The sequence below is a fragment of the Scyliorhinus torazame genome, chromosome 18 (assembly GCF_047496885.1).
Source record: "Scyliorhinus torazame isolate Kashiwa2021f chromosome 18, sScyTor2.1, whole genome shotgun sequence".
Lineage (NCBI taxonomy): Eukaryota > Metazoa > Chordata > Chondrichthyes > Carcharhiniformes > Scyliorhinidae > Scyliorhinus > Scyliorhinus torazame.
The window spans coordinates 110,395,724-110,409,770 of record NC_092724.1 but is presented as its reverse complement, the minus strand read 5'-3'; the positions used below and the strand labels follow the sequence as shown (position 1 = coordinate 110,409,770).

At 48.4% G+C, this 14,047-nt stretch overlaps 1 protein-coding gene across 4 annotated transcripts in view; it reads right to left on the bottom strand.

The window, feature by feature from the left end:
• Positions 1-874: 874 nt before the first annotated feature.
• fn3krp (fructosamine 3 kinase related protein) overlaps positions 875-14,047 on the bottom strand; it is a 41,535-nt gene continuing 28,362 nt past the window's right edge. For all 4 annotated transcript variants that reach the window (XM_072483140.1, XM_072483142.1, XM_072483139.1 and 1 more), the window contains 2 exons: positions 1,945-2,067; positions 875-1,505 (listed from right to left, as the gene is read on the bottom strand). In XM_072483140.1, coding sequence (XP_072339241.1) covers positions 1,167-1,505; positions 1,945-2,067 — 462 coding nt within the window. In that variant the 3' untranslated portion in view covers positions 875-1,166. The remainder of the gene's footprint in view (positions 1,506-1,944; positions 2,068-14,047) is intronic.

Sequence of the window (14,047 nt, the reverse complement as noted above, 5' to 3'; positions counted from 1 at the left end):
CTTTGAATATCATAATGATAATTTCACAATAACTAAGTTTCGAGTTGCTGTGTCATTAAGTTTTAAAGCCTTTAAAATTCATGAATACAGTTGTAATAAGTATTTAAACATTACACAGTCATGATTCCATATCATTTCAAATAGTTAATACATGGAGAATATTCACATGCAACAAACTAGGAAGTAAAATAAAGAACTGGAATGATTATCTTCAATAATTGTTACAGTGACTGGCTCTCAGCAGGTAACCTGACTTATTGTTATGCCAATCTGCACGAAGTCGGGTCTGTTGTGAAGCTAAATTTCCTTATTGACTAAATGTTCAGTTTCTGTAATTTTCTACTTTTAATTGATTTTCTGCTTTCATTATCTCAATGGCCAGGGCGGTTATCAGGGAAATATTTTATACCTGTGAAGAAATCTTATCTTAACTGGAACTGAGAAAGTTGCAGGGAGCCCTGATGAGGTCTAGTAGGTTATTGAAGGGTTGAATGTAAGATTGATTCCACTGCTTGGCAAGATTCTAGTTTAAGATAATTGTAAAAAGAATTAAAGGACATGCATAATTGATTTTCCCCAAGCAGACTGTAGTTGGATGTGACATTCTCTGATTAACCTCTGATGCTGAGTTGTCAAGGATTTTTGAAAAGGAATAGGTTGCTTGAAAAACATTAAGTATTTAAGGGATAGAAGATAGAATCAACCTCATTCATGACCTTCCTTGGATTTAATTCATAGTGACAAATATAAACTGATAATTGAATCCTGTTTTACAAAACGTAATAACTCTCATAAATCAGATCAGTCTTACCTATCAGAGTAAGTAAACAAAATGACATTTTAAATTTTGTGAAAAGATAGCAAGACAAAGGTGAATATTTCAAACTTGCAAGTTATCACTTTATTTGTTTTGCAGCTACATAGTTATTGCAAATGTTATTTTGAAGTACGAAATCGCAGCTAAATCTCAGACGTCAATGTTCAATGAAATCTTGTTCAGTTAGTAATAAGTACCTTACAATTAATTTTATAATTCACATTAAAGAATATATCTTCCTTCAAATACAAGTTTCTTGGTATAACTTTTCTTAAGTCATCTGAAGGACATACTTTGTGATCAGACAGGAATGATTTTTAATACTAGTTTATCTCCGAGTATGAGATAATTACAGAATCAAAGCTTTCATTATGCTGACTGACGATCCTCTGTACCCTGACCCAAAATGATTCCAATGATTCAGGTAATGGAAGAGTTGGTAAAGTTTCAGTCGCTTCTCAAACCCCGGTGCCTTGGGAATTTTGTTATGGTATGCTGTGTAGAAGCCAGTGCCAAACCCTCCAAAAATTCCAGATATTGCTAGTTCGAACTCAGAGTGGCCGTAGAAAGAGGCAGGATCAAAAATGACTGGACCATCTTCTACTTGTCCAATGTTTCCTCCCCATAGGTCTCCGTGAAGGAGAGCTGGCATAATTTCCATGTCATGAAACAGAGCAGGTATCTTCAACTGGAAAGCAAAATAGCAACCGTTAATCTAAAGAGGCATGATTCGTGGCCTGGGGGTGCAGTTCATTGTTGCAAATACATGAACCCCATGGTAGTTTGGGTAATGTGCTGATTCCACAGCATAGACCGTCCACAAGCTCAGTTGAGCTGTAAGTAAAGGAATCCATCCCCAACAGGAGGAGGAATTAGAGGAGTCAAAGTGAGTTACTATTCCGGACAGCATTCAACAGGATTTAAACCCACAAATATCTGACTCTGAGGGGAGCACGCTCTCAACTGAGCCAAGTTTTAATGATGAAAATAACAATTAGCAATTATTTAAGAATCAATAACTAATTTTGTATAATAAGCCTTTCAGCATGATGAGATTATTCTGTCAAATTTATTCAAGTCACTTGGTTAAGCTTCGGTATTAAAGATTTGTGTCACAGTATTTGTACCTGAAGCTTTGACCAGAGATCCCTGGCTTCACGGTCAGCATATTCCTTTTCGATTAAATCTAACTGCACCTGAAGTCGTTGCCGAGTAAAGAAGTTAACCCAGTCACTCTGCCAGTCATTATGCTGATGAAAGAAAATTGAAGATTTTATGCAAGATGGCATATTAGGTTGAATTTAAATTTAATTAATACATCCAAAACGTAAATAGAGTGGTAGAGGCTTTGTGGCTGAGGATGGAGGCAGACTCTTGCAGGGGGTCAGGGTTGCGGATACTGGTGACGGCGGCACTCCCAATGGCCCCAGGGAAGTATTCGATGAGTCAGTGGTGGTGGCCGCGCTGCAGGTCCGGTGGCAGTTTCGGCAGCATTTGAAGTCTCCAAAAAGCTTTTTTATAATGTATGTGGAGGCAGTATATCGATGGACTGAATAGCTATGATGTGTGCAGTTTTTTCTCACATGGATTACTTCAAAAGTTCTCAACGAATATAATCTCAAAGCATCAGCTCATTGACACCAAACACAGGTTGTACAAAAATGGTAATAAAGTGCCTATTTTATAGTTAGCTTAATGCTCGAACACCAGCACGAAGCATCAGTTCTAAAATCCTTTGATCTGTCAGGACTGCAGACATGAAAAGATCATTTATCTTTCTTTTGTGCAGGTTCATACCGTGAATACAGTCAACGGATTCCTTTCAATCAAGCCTGTATTTACCGTTTAATTTTCTGTTTTAAATCTTTGACATAGGTAAAAGGCTAAGCAGACTCCAAGGGCCAAATGGCTTATAGAATCATAGAATTTACAGTGCAGAAGGAGGCCATTTGGCCCATCAAGTCTGCATTGACCCTTGGAAAGAGCACCCTTCATAAGCATACACCACCCTATCCCCGTAACCCAGTAACCCCACCTAACCTTAGCCAATCCACCTAACCTGCACACCTTTGGACTGTGGGAGGAAACCAGAGCACCCGGAGGAAACCCACGCAGACACGGGGAGAACGTGCAGTCTCCGCACAGACAGTGACCCAAGCCGGGAATTGAACCTGGGACCCCGGAGCTGTGAGGCAACGGTGCTAACCACTGTGCTATCATACCTATTCCTATTTCTTATGTTCATTGAAGTTTATTACAAAAGTCTCAAATCGCTGCTTTAAAAAAAATTGTTATCTTGCAAATTATCAACAATTGCTAATTTTGTCTTAAATGCTACAAAGGAAGATGTTGTGCCATTGTCACATATCTCACTCATTCTGTTCAGTTTCAAAACATCCTGCAGCAAACAATTTGACTCTATTCTAAACTGAACTTTTTTCTGGTGATACATCATAAGTTTCCATTTCTGGGTCTGACATGAAATGAATTGAACACTCTTAACTTGATTCCTAGTGGGCATGGATACACCTGAAGTTTGTTCTCAGGTAGTAGTTGAATTCAGAGTGGGCATACAGATCATTTTTTTAAAAATTCATTTACAGGACGTGGACTTCGCTGGTCAGACCAGCATTTATTGCCCTTCAGAAGGTGGTGGTGAGTTGCCTTCTTGAATCGCGGCAGTCCTGGAGGTGTAGGTGCACCCACAGTGATGTTAGGAAGGGAATTCCAGGATCAGGGGTAACCACCGGTTTGTCCCGGGGAAGATGGACGGCGGGTTCCAGAGCTGGCATCGGGCGGGGATTGGAAGAATGGGGGACCTGTTCATCGACGGGACGTTTGCTAGCCTAGGGGCACTGGAGGAGAAGTTCGAGTTACCCCCGGGAAATGCCTTTAGATATATGCAGGTGAGGGCTTTTGTGAGGCGACAGGTGAGGGAATTCCCGTTGCTCCCGGCACAAGAAGTTCAAGATAGGGTGATCTCGGGTGTATGGGTCGGGGAGGGCAGGGTGTCGGAAATACACCAGGAGTTGAAAGAGGGGGAAGCGCTGGTAGAAGAGTTGAAGGGTAAATGGGAGGAGGAGCTGGGGGAGGAGATCGAGGAAGGTCTGTGGGCTGATGCCCTAGGTAGGGTTAATTCCTCTTCCTCGTGTGCCAGGCTCAGCCTGATACAATTTAAGGTGGTCCACAGAGCGCACTTGACGGGGGCGAGGTTGAGTACGTTCTTTGGGGTAGAGGACAGATGTGGAAGGTGCTCAGGGAGCCCGGCGAACCATGTCCATATGTTTTGGTCATGCCCGGCACTGGAGGGGTTCTGGAGAGGAGTGGCGGGAGCAATATCTCAGGTGGTGAAAGTCCGGGTCAAGCCAAGCTGGGGGCTAGCAATATTTGGAGTAGTGGACGAACCGGGAGTGCAGGAGGTGAAAGAGGCCGGCATTCTGGCCTTTGCGTCCCTAGTAGCCCGGCGAAGGATCTTGCTAATGTGGAAGGAGGCGAAGCCCCCCAGCCTGGAGAAATGATATGGCTGGGTTCATAAAGTTGGAGAGGATTACGTTCGCCTTGAGAGGGTCTGCGCAGGGGTTCTACAGGCGGTGGCAACTGTTCCTAGACTATCTCGCGGAGCGTTAGAGGAAGGTCGGTCAGCAGCAGCAGCAACCTTGGGTGGGGGGGGGGGGGGGGGGGGGGGGGGGGAGGGGACGTCCTGGGGGGGGGGGGGGGGGGGGGGGGGGAAGGGGGGACTGCCTGGGAGGGTGGATGAGCAAGAGATAACATGAAGGGTTGGGGAAACTGGCACGTACGGGTGAGGGCCAGTGTACAAAGCTGTGTAAATATATCATTTTGCCATGTATATATCTTGCTCTGCGCGATTTCTCGTTTTTTTTGTTACAGGGGGGGGGGTTTATTGTTTGTAAGGGAGAAGAATTGTGTTAAAAAACTTTAATAAATATATTTTTTTTAAAAGGAAGGGAATTCCAGGATGTTGCCCCAGTGACAGTGAAGGAGCGGCAAAATATTTCCAATACAGGGTGGAGAGTGACCTGGAGGGGACTCCAGGTGATGGGGTTCCAGGTATCTGCTGCCATGTCCTTCTCGATGGTCGTGGTCGTAGGTTTGGAAGGTGCTATCTGAGGAACGTGGTGAGTTACTGCAGTGCATCTTGTAGATGGTACACATGGCTGCCACTGTTCATCTGTGGTGAAGGGTTTGAATGTTTATGGAAGGGGGAGCAATCAAGCAGACTGCTTTTGCCTGGATGGTGTTGAGCTTCTTCAGTGTTGTTGGAGCTGCACTCATCTGGGCAAGTGGGGAGTATTCCATTACACTGTGGACTTGTGCCTTGCATATGGTGAATAAGCTTTGGGGGGGTCAGGAGGTGAGTTACTCGCCGTAGGATTCCTAGTCTTTGACCTGCCCTGGCAGCCACAGTATTAAAGTGGCTAGTCCAGTTCAGTTTATGATGAATGCTAACCTCCAGGATTTTGATTGTGGGGGATTCAGCAATGCTAATGCCATTGACTGTCAAGGGTCGATGGTTAGAACCTCTCTTGGAGGAGATGGCAATTGCCTGGCACTTCTGTGGCACGAATGTAACTTGCCATTTGTCAGCCCCGCCTGGATATTGTCCAGGTCCTGTTGCATTTGGACTTGGACTGCTTCATTATCTGAGGGTGTCGCGAATGGTGCTGAACATCGTGCAGTCATCCGCAACCATCCCCACTTCAGGCCTTTTAATTGATGATGCAACTGAAGATGGTTGGGCCTCGGACACTACCCTGAGGAACTCCTGCAGTGATGTCCTGAAGCTGAGATGATTGACCTCCAACTATCACAACCATCTTCCTTTGTGCCAGGTATGACTCCAACCAGCAGAGAGTTTTCCCCATAATTCCCATTAACTCCAGTTTAGCTAGGGCTCCTTGATGCCATACTTGGTCAAATGCTGCCTTGATGTCAAAGGCAGTCACTTTCACCTCAACTCTGGCATTCAGCCCTTTTGTCCATGTTTGAACCAAGGCTGTAATAAGGTCAGGAGTTGAGTGACCCTGGCGGAACCCAAACTGAGCATCCGTGAGCAGGTTATTGCTGAGTAAGTGCCGCTTGATAGCAGTTTTTGTTTTAAACAAGCTATTTTATTGAGGTATTTTTGGCATATAAAACAATGACATTGTATAGTCCCGTACAAAAGGAAAAGCAAATAACCCATAGTGCAAACCATGACTCCATCCTCGCAAGGATCTTCCGAAACCACCCCTACTCGACACTACCCTAGCCCCCCCCCCCCGCTGACGATTAATTGTCCGTGAAGAAGTCAATGAATGGCTGCCACCTCCGGGCGAACCCGTTAATGAACCTCTCAAGGCGAACTTAACCTTTTCTAGACCGAGAAAGCTCGCCATGTCCGACAGCCATGCTTCGGTCTTCGGGGGCTTTGGGTCCCTCCATGCCAACAGTATTCGTCGTCGGGCTACCAGGGAAGCAAAGGCCAAGACGTCGGCCTCCTTCTCCTCCTGGACTCCCGGGTCCTCCGACACCCCAAAGTGCACGACAGAACATGTGCACGTGATTAGCCGGCCCACCGGCACATCTGGCACACTTGTCCCCAAGCCCGAAAAATTTGCTCATCCGGGCCACCGTCATGTGGGCCCGGTGCACGACCTTAAACTGGATCAGACTGAGCCTGGCACACGTTGCGGTCGTGTTTACTCTGCCCAGAGCTTCTGCCCAAATACCGTCCTCGATCTCCCCCCCGAGCTCCTCTTCCCACTTAAGCTTCAGGTCATCAGTCTGTGTATCCTCTGCTCCCATTAGTTCTTTGTAAATATCTGAGACTCTACCCTCACCTACCTCTCCCCGAGAAATTACCCTGTCCTGCCTCCTCTTTGGTGGGAGGCGTGGAAAGGATGGCACCAGTCTGCACACAAAATCCCGCACCTGTAAGTGTCCAAAGTCATTCCCTCCTGCCAGCCCGAACTTCTTCTCCAACGCCCTCATGCTCGGGAAGCTCCCTTCCAGGAACAGATCACGAAGCAGCCTCCATCCGCTTCCAGACCGACCCTGTGCCCACCATCCATTTCCTTATCATCGCTATGTTGACCACCCAGTAGTAGTTGCTAAAGTTCGGCAACGCCAGCCCCCCTTCCCCTCTGTTCCTTTCGAGCATCACCTTCCTCACCCGCGGGGACTTCCCCGCCCAGACAAATCCCAGGATAATTTTATTCAGCCTCTTAAAGGACCTCAGGAAAATGGGGAGACACTGAAATATGAACAAGAATCTCGGGAGAATCGTCATCTTAACAGTCTACACCCTACCCACTAGTGACAGCGGGAGCGCATCCCAGCTCCGAACCTCCTCCCTCACTCGTTCCACCAATCGCGACAGGTTGAGCTTATGCAACCTGCCCCAGTCCCGTGCTACCTGTATCCCCAAGTATCTAAAGCTTTATCCCACCAGCCTGAACGCGGCAACCCCTTCAGCCTACTCTCCTCCACCCCCCCCCCCCACCCCCACACACACGCCGGACCAGCCCTTTCCAGTCTTTTGAAGCTCTCAGAGCAATTGCCAGCGGCTCTATGGCCAGCACGAGCAGCAGCGGGAGAGAGGGCAACCCTGTCTTGTCCATGGTACAGTCTGAAGTAATCTGATGTCGTCCTGTTCAACCTCACACTAGCCTCTGGGGCCTGGTATAGCAGCCTAACCCAGTCAATGAACCCCTCCCCGAACCCAATCCTTCCCAGCACGTCCCACAGATAGTCCCACTCGACTCGGTCGAAAGCCTTTTCCGCATCCATAGCTATAACTATCTCAGCCTCCCTGCTCTCCGGGGGCATCATGATCACATTAAGCAGCCTTCTTAGATGGCCGCCAGTTGCCTATCCTTTACGAACCCAGTTTGGTCCTCCCCAATTACATCCGGTACACAGTCCTCAATTCTAGTCGCCAAGATCTTGGCCAGTAACTTAGCGTCTGCGTTGATCAAAGAGATCGGACTATAAGACCCGCAGGCCTCCGGGTCTTTATCCCTTTTCAGAATAAGCGAAATAGTGGCCTGCAACATCGTCGGGGGTAGGACCCCTCTGTCTCTTGCCTCGTTAAAAACCCTGACCAGCACTGACCTCACTATCTGGGCAAACTTTTGTAAAACTCCACCAGATACCTATCCGGTCCCAGGGCTTTACCTGACTGCATGACCTTCAGGCTCTCCAGTACCTCTTCGATCCCAACCAGGGCCCCCAGTCTGTCTACCAACCCCCTACCCACTCTTGGGAAGGTCAGTCTGTCCAGGAATCGCCTCATCCCCTCCGGTCCCCTGGGGGGTTGCGAAGTGCATAACTTACTGTAAAAGTCCCTAAACACCTTGTTCAGCCCTGCCGGGTCCCCCACCAGATGTCCTTCCCCATCCGCTATCCTTCCTATCTCCCTAGCCGCTTCACTCTTCCTTGGTTGTTGCGCGAGCATTCTGCTGGCCTTCTCTCCATGCTCATATATCGCATCTTTTGCCTTTCTAAGCTGCTCTACAACCTTGCCTGTAGTCAGCACCCCGAACTCGGCCTGCAGCCTCTGTCGTTTCCTGAGTAACTCTGGCCTCGGGAACTCCGCGTAGCTCCTGTCCGTCCGAAGAATTTCCCTAACCAGTCGGTCCGTTTTCTGCCCTGTCTGTCCTGTCCTTATGGGCCCGGATTGAGATCAGCTCCCTCTCACCACTGCCTTCAGCGTCTCCCAGAGCACTGCTGCTGAGACTTCTCCGGTGTCATTTACCTGCAGGTAATTCTGCATGCATTTCTCACACATTGCCTCGTCCGCAAGCAATCCACCTTCCAACCTCCATTGTGGGCGCTGGAAGCTATCCTTACAAATCCGTAGGTCCACCCAGTGCGGAGCATGATCCGATATGGTAATTGCCGAATATTCTGCCCCACCATCCCGGCCAGCAAGTCCCTACTCATGCCAAAGAAATCAATTCGGGAATACACCTTATGGACGTGGGAGTAGTACGGGCCGGCTATATCTCCATGGATCAGCTCCCCCCATTTGCTCCATGAACCCTCTCAGTTCCTTTGCCATCGCTGGCAATCTGCCCGTTTTTGAAGACGACCGATCCAGGCTCGGGTCCAGGACTGTATTAAAGTCCCCACCCATGATCAGTTTGCGCGAGTGCAAGTCGGGGATCTTCCCTAGCAACCTCCTGATAAAATCCACAACGTCCAATTAGGGGCACACACACTGACCAAGATTACTCTCACCCCTTTGAGCTTACCCCTAACCATAACAAATCTGCCGCCCCATCCGCAACTGTACCCTCCACCTCAAATTGAGCCCTTTTATTAATCAGGATCGCAACCCCCTCGTCTTATCTTAGTGTCGAGCCCCGAATGAAAGACCTGACTAACCCAGCTCTTCCTCAACCTAACCTGGTCTGCCATTTTCAGGTGCGTCTCCTGCAGCATGACTACGTCCGCCTTCAGAACCCGCAAATGTGTGAAATCACTGGCCCGTTTAGCCCTCTAACATTCCAGGTGATCAGCCTGGTTGGGGGACACTGCCCCCTCCCCTTTGCCGATCAGCCATCCCATTTCCTTGGCCAACCCCCCAGCCATGTGTCGTGTTCCTCTGGCCCGCCTCCTGGCCGGCTCCACCCATGACCTCCTCACTGTTGCCATGACCAGTTTCCACCTCATCATCAGCAGATCAACTTACCCCCCTCCCCCCCTACTAACACCATCCGACCACCTAACCCCTGCTCTAGTCGAACTCTATGAATCCGCCCCCACCTGGCTTCCATTGACTAGCCCACCCAGCTAGCCTGGTGGCTCCCCGCTTCGGCGCCAGCGCGTCTCTCACCCATTGTTCCCTGGCTCCCCTCCCCATCCATACCACTTCCCCAAACCAGCCCTGCTTAAACACACACTCTATACAATTCAAAGACATCCCCTGCAATAGTGCAATTTAGATCAAACAAATAGAGATAAGAAGTACCAGGCACTCTCAGCTCTTCCCCTCCACACACAGAAAAAGATTGCAAAAAATTCCCCCCAAACCCCCACCACACCTTTTTTAACTACTTTATTTTTTATTTTCCCCCTACCAAACCTCCAACCAAACAAGATACCACAAAAGGAAACATTCAGGGTAAGCCACGAAAAAGAACAAGAGAAACACATCGCAACAAAATACATCAACCTAAGAAGGTCGAAAAAATGAAAAGAACGGACCCAAGCATGCAGGCATCTCTCAAAGCGAGAGAGAAACCAAATAAGACTTAAAAGTTCCACCATGAGTCCAAGAGTCCTCAGCTCAGAGCCAGCCCTTGCTTCTTAACAAAGCCCATCGTTGCCTCGGGTTCGTCGAAATTGTGGTGCTGGCTCTCATACGTAACCCACAGTCACGCCGGAAAAAGCAGCCCGAATTTTCACCTTGTTCTTGTACAAAATCTCCTTCACCTGCCTTTAGCCTCCCCTCCTCCTGGCCACCTCAGTGCTCAGGTCTTGGTAAACACGCAGGGTGCTATTGTCCAGGTACAGCGTCGTGTGCTCTTGGCCCATTGCAGAATCCGCTCCTTGTCCAGGTACCTGTGGAACCGGACCACCGTCGCTCGTGCGGGACCCCCTCGTCGCAGCTGCCTCACCTGCACTCTGTGTGCCCTGTCCACCATCGGTGGGCGAGGGAACACCTCGTTCCCCAGCAGCTTCTGGAACATATCTGCCACATACGCGGCAGCATCCAGCCCCTCAGCCCCCTCCGGGAGGCCAACAATTCTTACATTCTGCCGGCGAGATCTGTTGTCCAGGTCCTCCAGCCTTTCCAGGAGCATTATTTGCTGATCCCTCAGACTCCGAATCTCCACGTCCACCACCGTTTTAAAGTCTGCCTGCTCTTCCACCGTCTTCTCCAGCTCCAGCTTCTGGAGCTTCTCAGCCTGATCATCCAGCCTTTTTTCAAATCGGTCCATCGACTTCTGGAGCGGCTCCAAATTATCGCGCTTCAGAGCTAAAGAGCCCTCCTGCACGGCCTGTAGCAGCTGTTCCATTGTAGGCCGGGCAGTCGGCGCCTTGCTCTGGACACTGGCCATATTGGTCTCTCTCACAGCCTCCACCGTGCCCTTGTTTGACCACTTCTTCTGCTGTTTACGGTCCCTCCGGCTTCTTAAGTCCATACAACTCTGTGTATGAGTGCACTGCCTGAGTACATTTGCTTTCCAGTTCCGCGCTGAAAAGCGCAAAAAAGTCAGGGGAAAAGGTCCAAAAGTCCAACCGAAACGGTAGCCACCAAATGTGCGACCTACTCCCTCATAGTCGCCACCGGAAGTCCCCCTTTGATAGCACTGTTAATGACTCCTTCCATCAGTTTGCTGATGATGGAGAATAGATTGATAGGGCGGTAATTGGCTGGGTTGGATTTGTCCTGTTTCTTGTGTACAGGGCACCTGGGCAATTTTCCACATTGCCGGGTAGATTCCAGTGCTGTAGCTGTACTGGAACAGCTTGGCTAGGGGTGCGGCAAGTTCTGGGACACAAGCCTTTAGTAGTATTGCCGGGATATTTTCAAGCCGATAGCCTTTGCAGTATCCAGTGCCTTCAGCTGTTTCTTGACATCACGTGGAGTGGATATCATGGAGAAATGGTTATATTCTCTTGTTGCAGGTGGGCATTGCTTAGTGTGGTGTGGTGCCACTTGTGTGGTGCCACTTATCAGCTCAAGCCTGAATATTGTCTAGGTCTTGTTTTTTGCAGATATGACCCACTTCAGTATCTGAGGAGATGCAACTGGTACTGAACACTGTGCAATCATCAGCCAACATCCACATTTCTGATGCTGGGGGGAGCGGGGGGCCAGGGAGGTCACTGCTGAATCAACTGAAGATGGTTGGGCCTAGGACATTATCCTGAGGAACTCCCTGCAGTCATGTCCTGTGGGTAAAATAATTACCCTCCAACAACCACAATCATCTTCCTTGGTGCTAGGCCTGGTTCCAACAAGTGGAGTCCCCTGATTCTCACTGACTTCAGTTTTGCTCGGGCAGTTTGATGGCACACTCGGTCAAACATTGCCTTGATGTCAAGGGCAGTCACTCTCAACTCACCTCTGAAATTCAGTTCTTTAGTCCATGTTTGAACAAAGGTTGTAATAAGATCTGGAGCCGAGTGCCCGGCAGAAGCTAGTCTCAGTAATAGGGATCATGATTTATCAGATTGTAGGGAAAAAAAAATTGATTCACGAATGCCTATTAGGGATGGAAAACTATTGTCCTTATCTGGTCTGGCCTACATGAAATGAAAATGAAAATCGCTTATTGTCACAAGTAGGCTTCAAATGAAGTTACTGTGAAAAGCCCCTAGTCGCCACATTCCGGCGCCTGTTCGGGGAGGCTGGTACGGTAACTCCAGGCCGACTGCAATGTGGTTGACTCCTAACTGCCCTCTAAAATGACCCAGCAAGTCACTCAGTTATATTAAACTGTTACAAAAAAAAGACAAAGGAAATAATCTTTGCTAGGTGGTCTGGACTTTTGCAAATAGTCCAATGTGATGATGTTAGCGCTTCTTCCAAAAACCAGTTTCACTGCATTAACAAAGTAATGACACTGTGTTTATGGTCTATGAAACTCAATGTAAGGTAGTCACATTTGCTGACAATACCAATCGGGTACAGATAACAGGGTAAGTTGGATAAAATTAGGGTCTGGCAGATGGGCAGCACGGTAGCGTACAAAGAACAAAGAAATGTACAGCACAGGAACAGGCCCTTCGGCCCTCCAAGCCCGTGCCGACCATGCTGCCCGACTAATCTACAATCTTCTACACTTCCTGGGTCCGTATTCCTCTATTCCCATCATATTTATGTATTTGTCAAGATGCCCCTTAAATGTCACTATCGTCCCTGCTTCCACCACCTCCTCCGGCAGCAAGTTCCAGGCACCCACTACCCTCTGTGTAAAAACCTCATACATCTAGTCTAAATCTTGTCCCTCTCACCTTAAACCTATGCCCCCTAGTAATTGACCCCTCTACCCTGGGGAAAAGCCTCTGACTATCCACTCTGTCTATGCCCCTCATAATTTTGTAGACCTGTATCAGGTCGCCCCTCAACCTCCGTCGTTCCAGTGAGAACAAACCGAGTTTATTCAACCGCTCCTCATAGCTAATGCCCTCCATACCAGGCAACATTCTGGTAAATCTCTTCTGCACCCTCTCTAAAGCCTCCACATCCTTCTGGTAGTGTGGCGACCAGAATTGAACACTATACTCCAAGTGTGGCCTAACTAAGGTTCTATACAGCTGCAACATGACTTGCCAATTCTTATACTCATATATTCTTATAGTGGTTAGCACAATTGCTTCACAGCTCCAGGGACCCAGCTTCGATTCTCGGCTTGGGTCACTGTCTGTGCGGAGTCTGCATGTTCTCCCATGTGCGTGGGTTTCCTTCGGGTGCTCCGGTTTCCTCCCACAGTCCAAAGATGTGCAGGTTAGGCGGATTGGCCATGCTAAATTGCCCTTAGTGTCCAAAATTGCCCTTAGTCTTGGGTGGGGTTACTGGGTTATGGGAATGGGGGGGGGGGCTTGGTAGGGTGCTCTTTCCAAGAGCCAGTGCAGACTCGATGGGCCGAATGGCCTCCTTCTGCACTGTAAATTCTATGATTCTATGACTCTCAGCTGAAATTTAACGCAGATAAATGCAAAGTACTTTTCAAACGAAAGAAAAATAAGTATCACATGAACTATATTAAAAATAATCAAGGATTTTAAAGGACTCAATGCGAAATACATCCAACCTATTTTTTTTCTAATCGATTTTTACGAGATGTGGGCTTCGCTGGCTAGGCCAGCATTTGTTGCCCATCCATAATTGCCCTTGAGAAGGTAGTGATGAGCTTTTGTGAGGCAACAGGTGAGGGAATTTCCGTTGCTCCCGGCACAAGAAGTTCAAGATAGGGTGATCTCGGGGGTGTGGGTTGGGGAGGGCAAGGTGTCGGAAATATACCAAGAGATGAAAGAAGAGGGGGAAGCGCTAGTAGAATTGAAAGGTAAATGGGAGGAGGAGCTGGGGGAGGAGATTGAGGAAGGGCTATGGGCTGATGCCCTGGGTAGGGTTAATACCTCCTCCTCGTGTGCCAGGCACAGTCTGATACAATTTAAGGTGGTTCACAGAGCGCATTTGACGAGGGCGAGGCTGAGTAGGTTCTTTGGGGTAGAGGATAGATGTGAAAGATGTTCAGGGAGCCCGGCGAACCA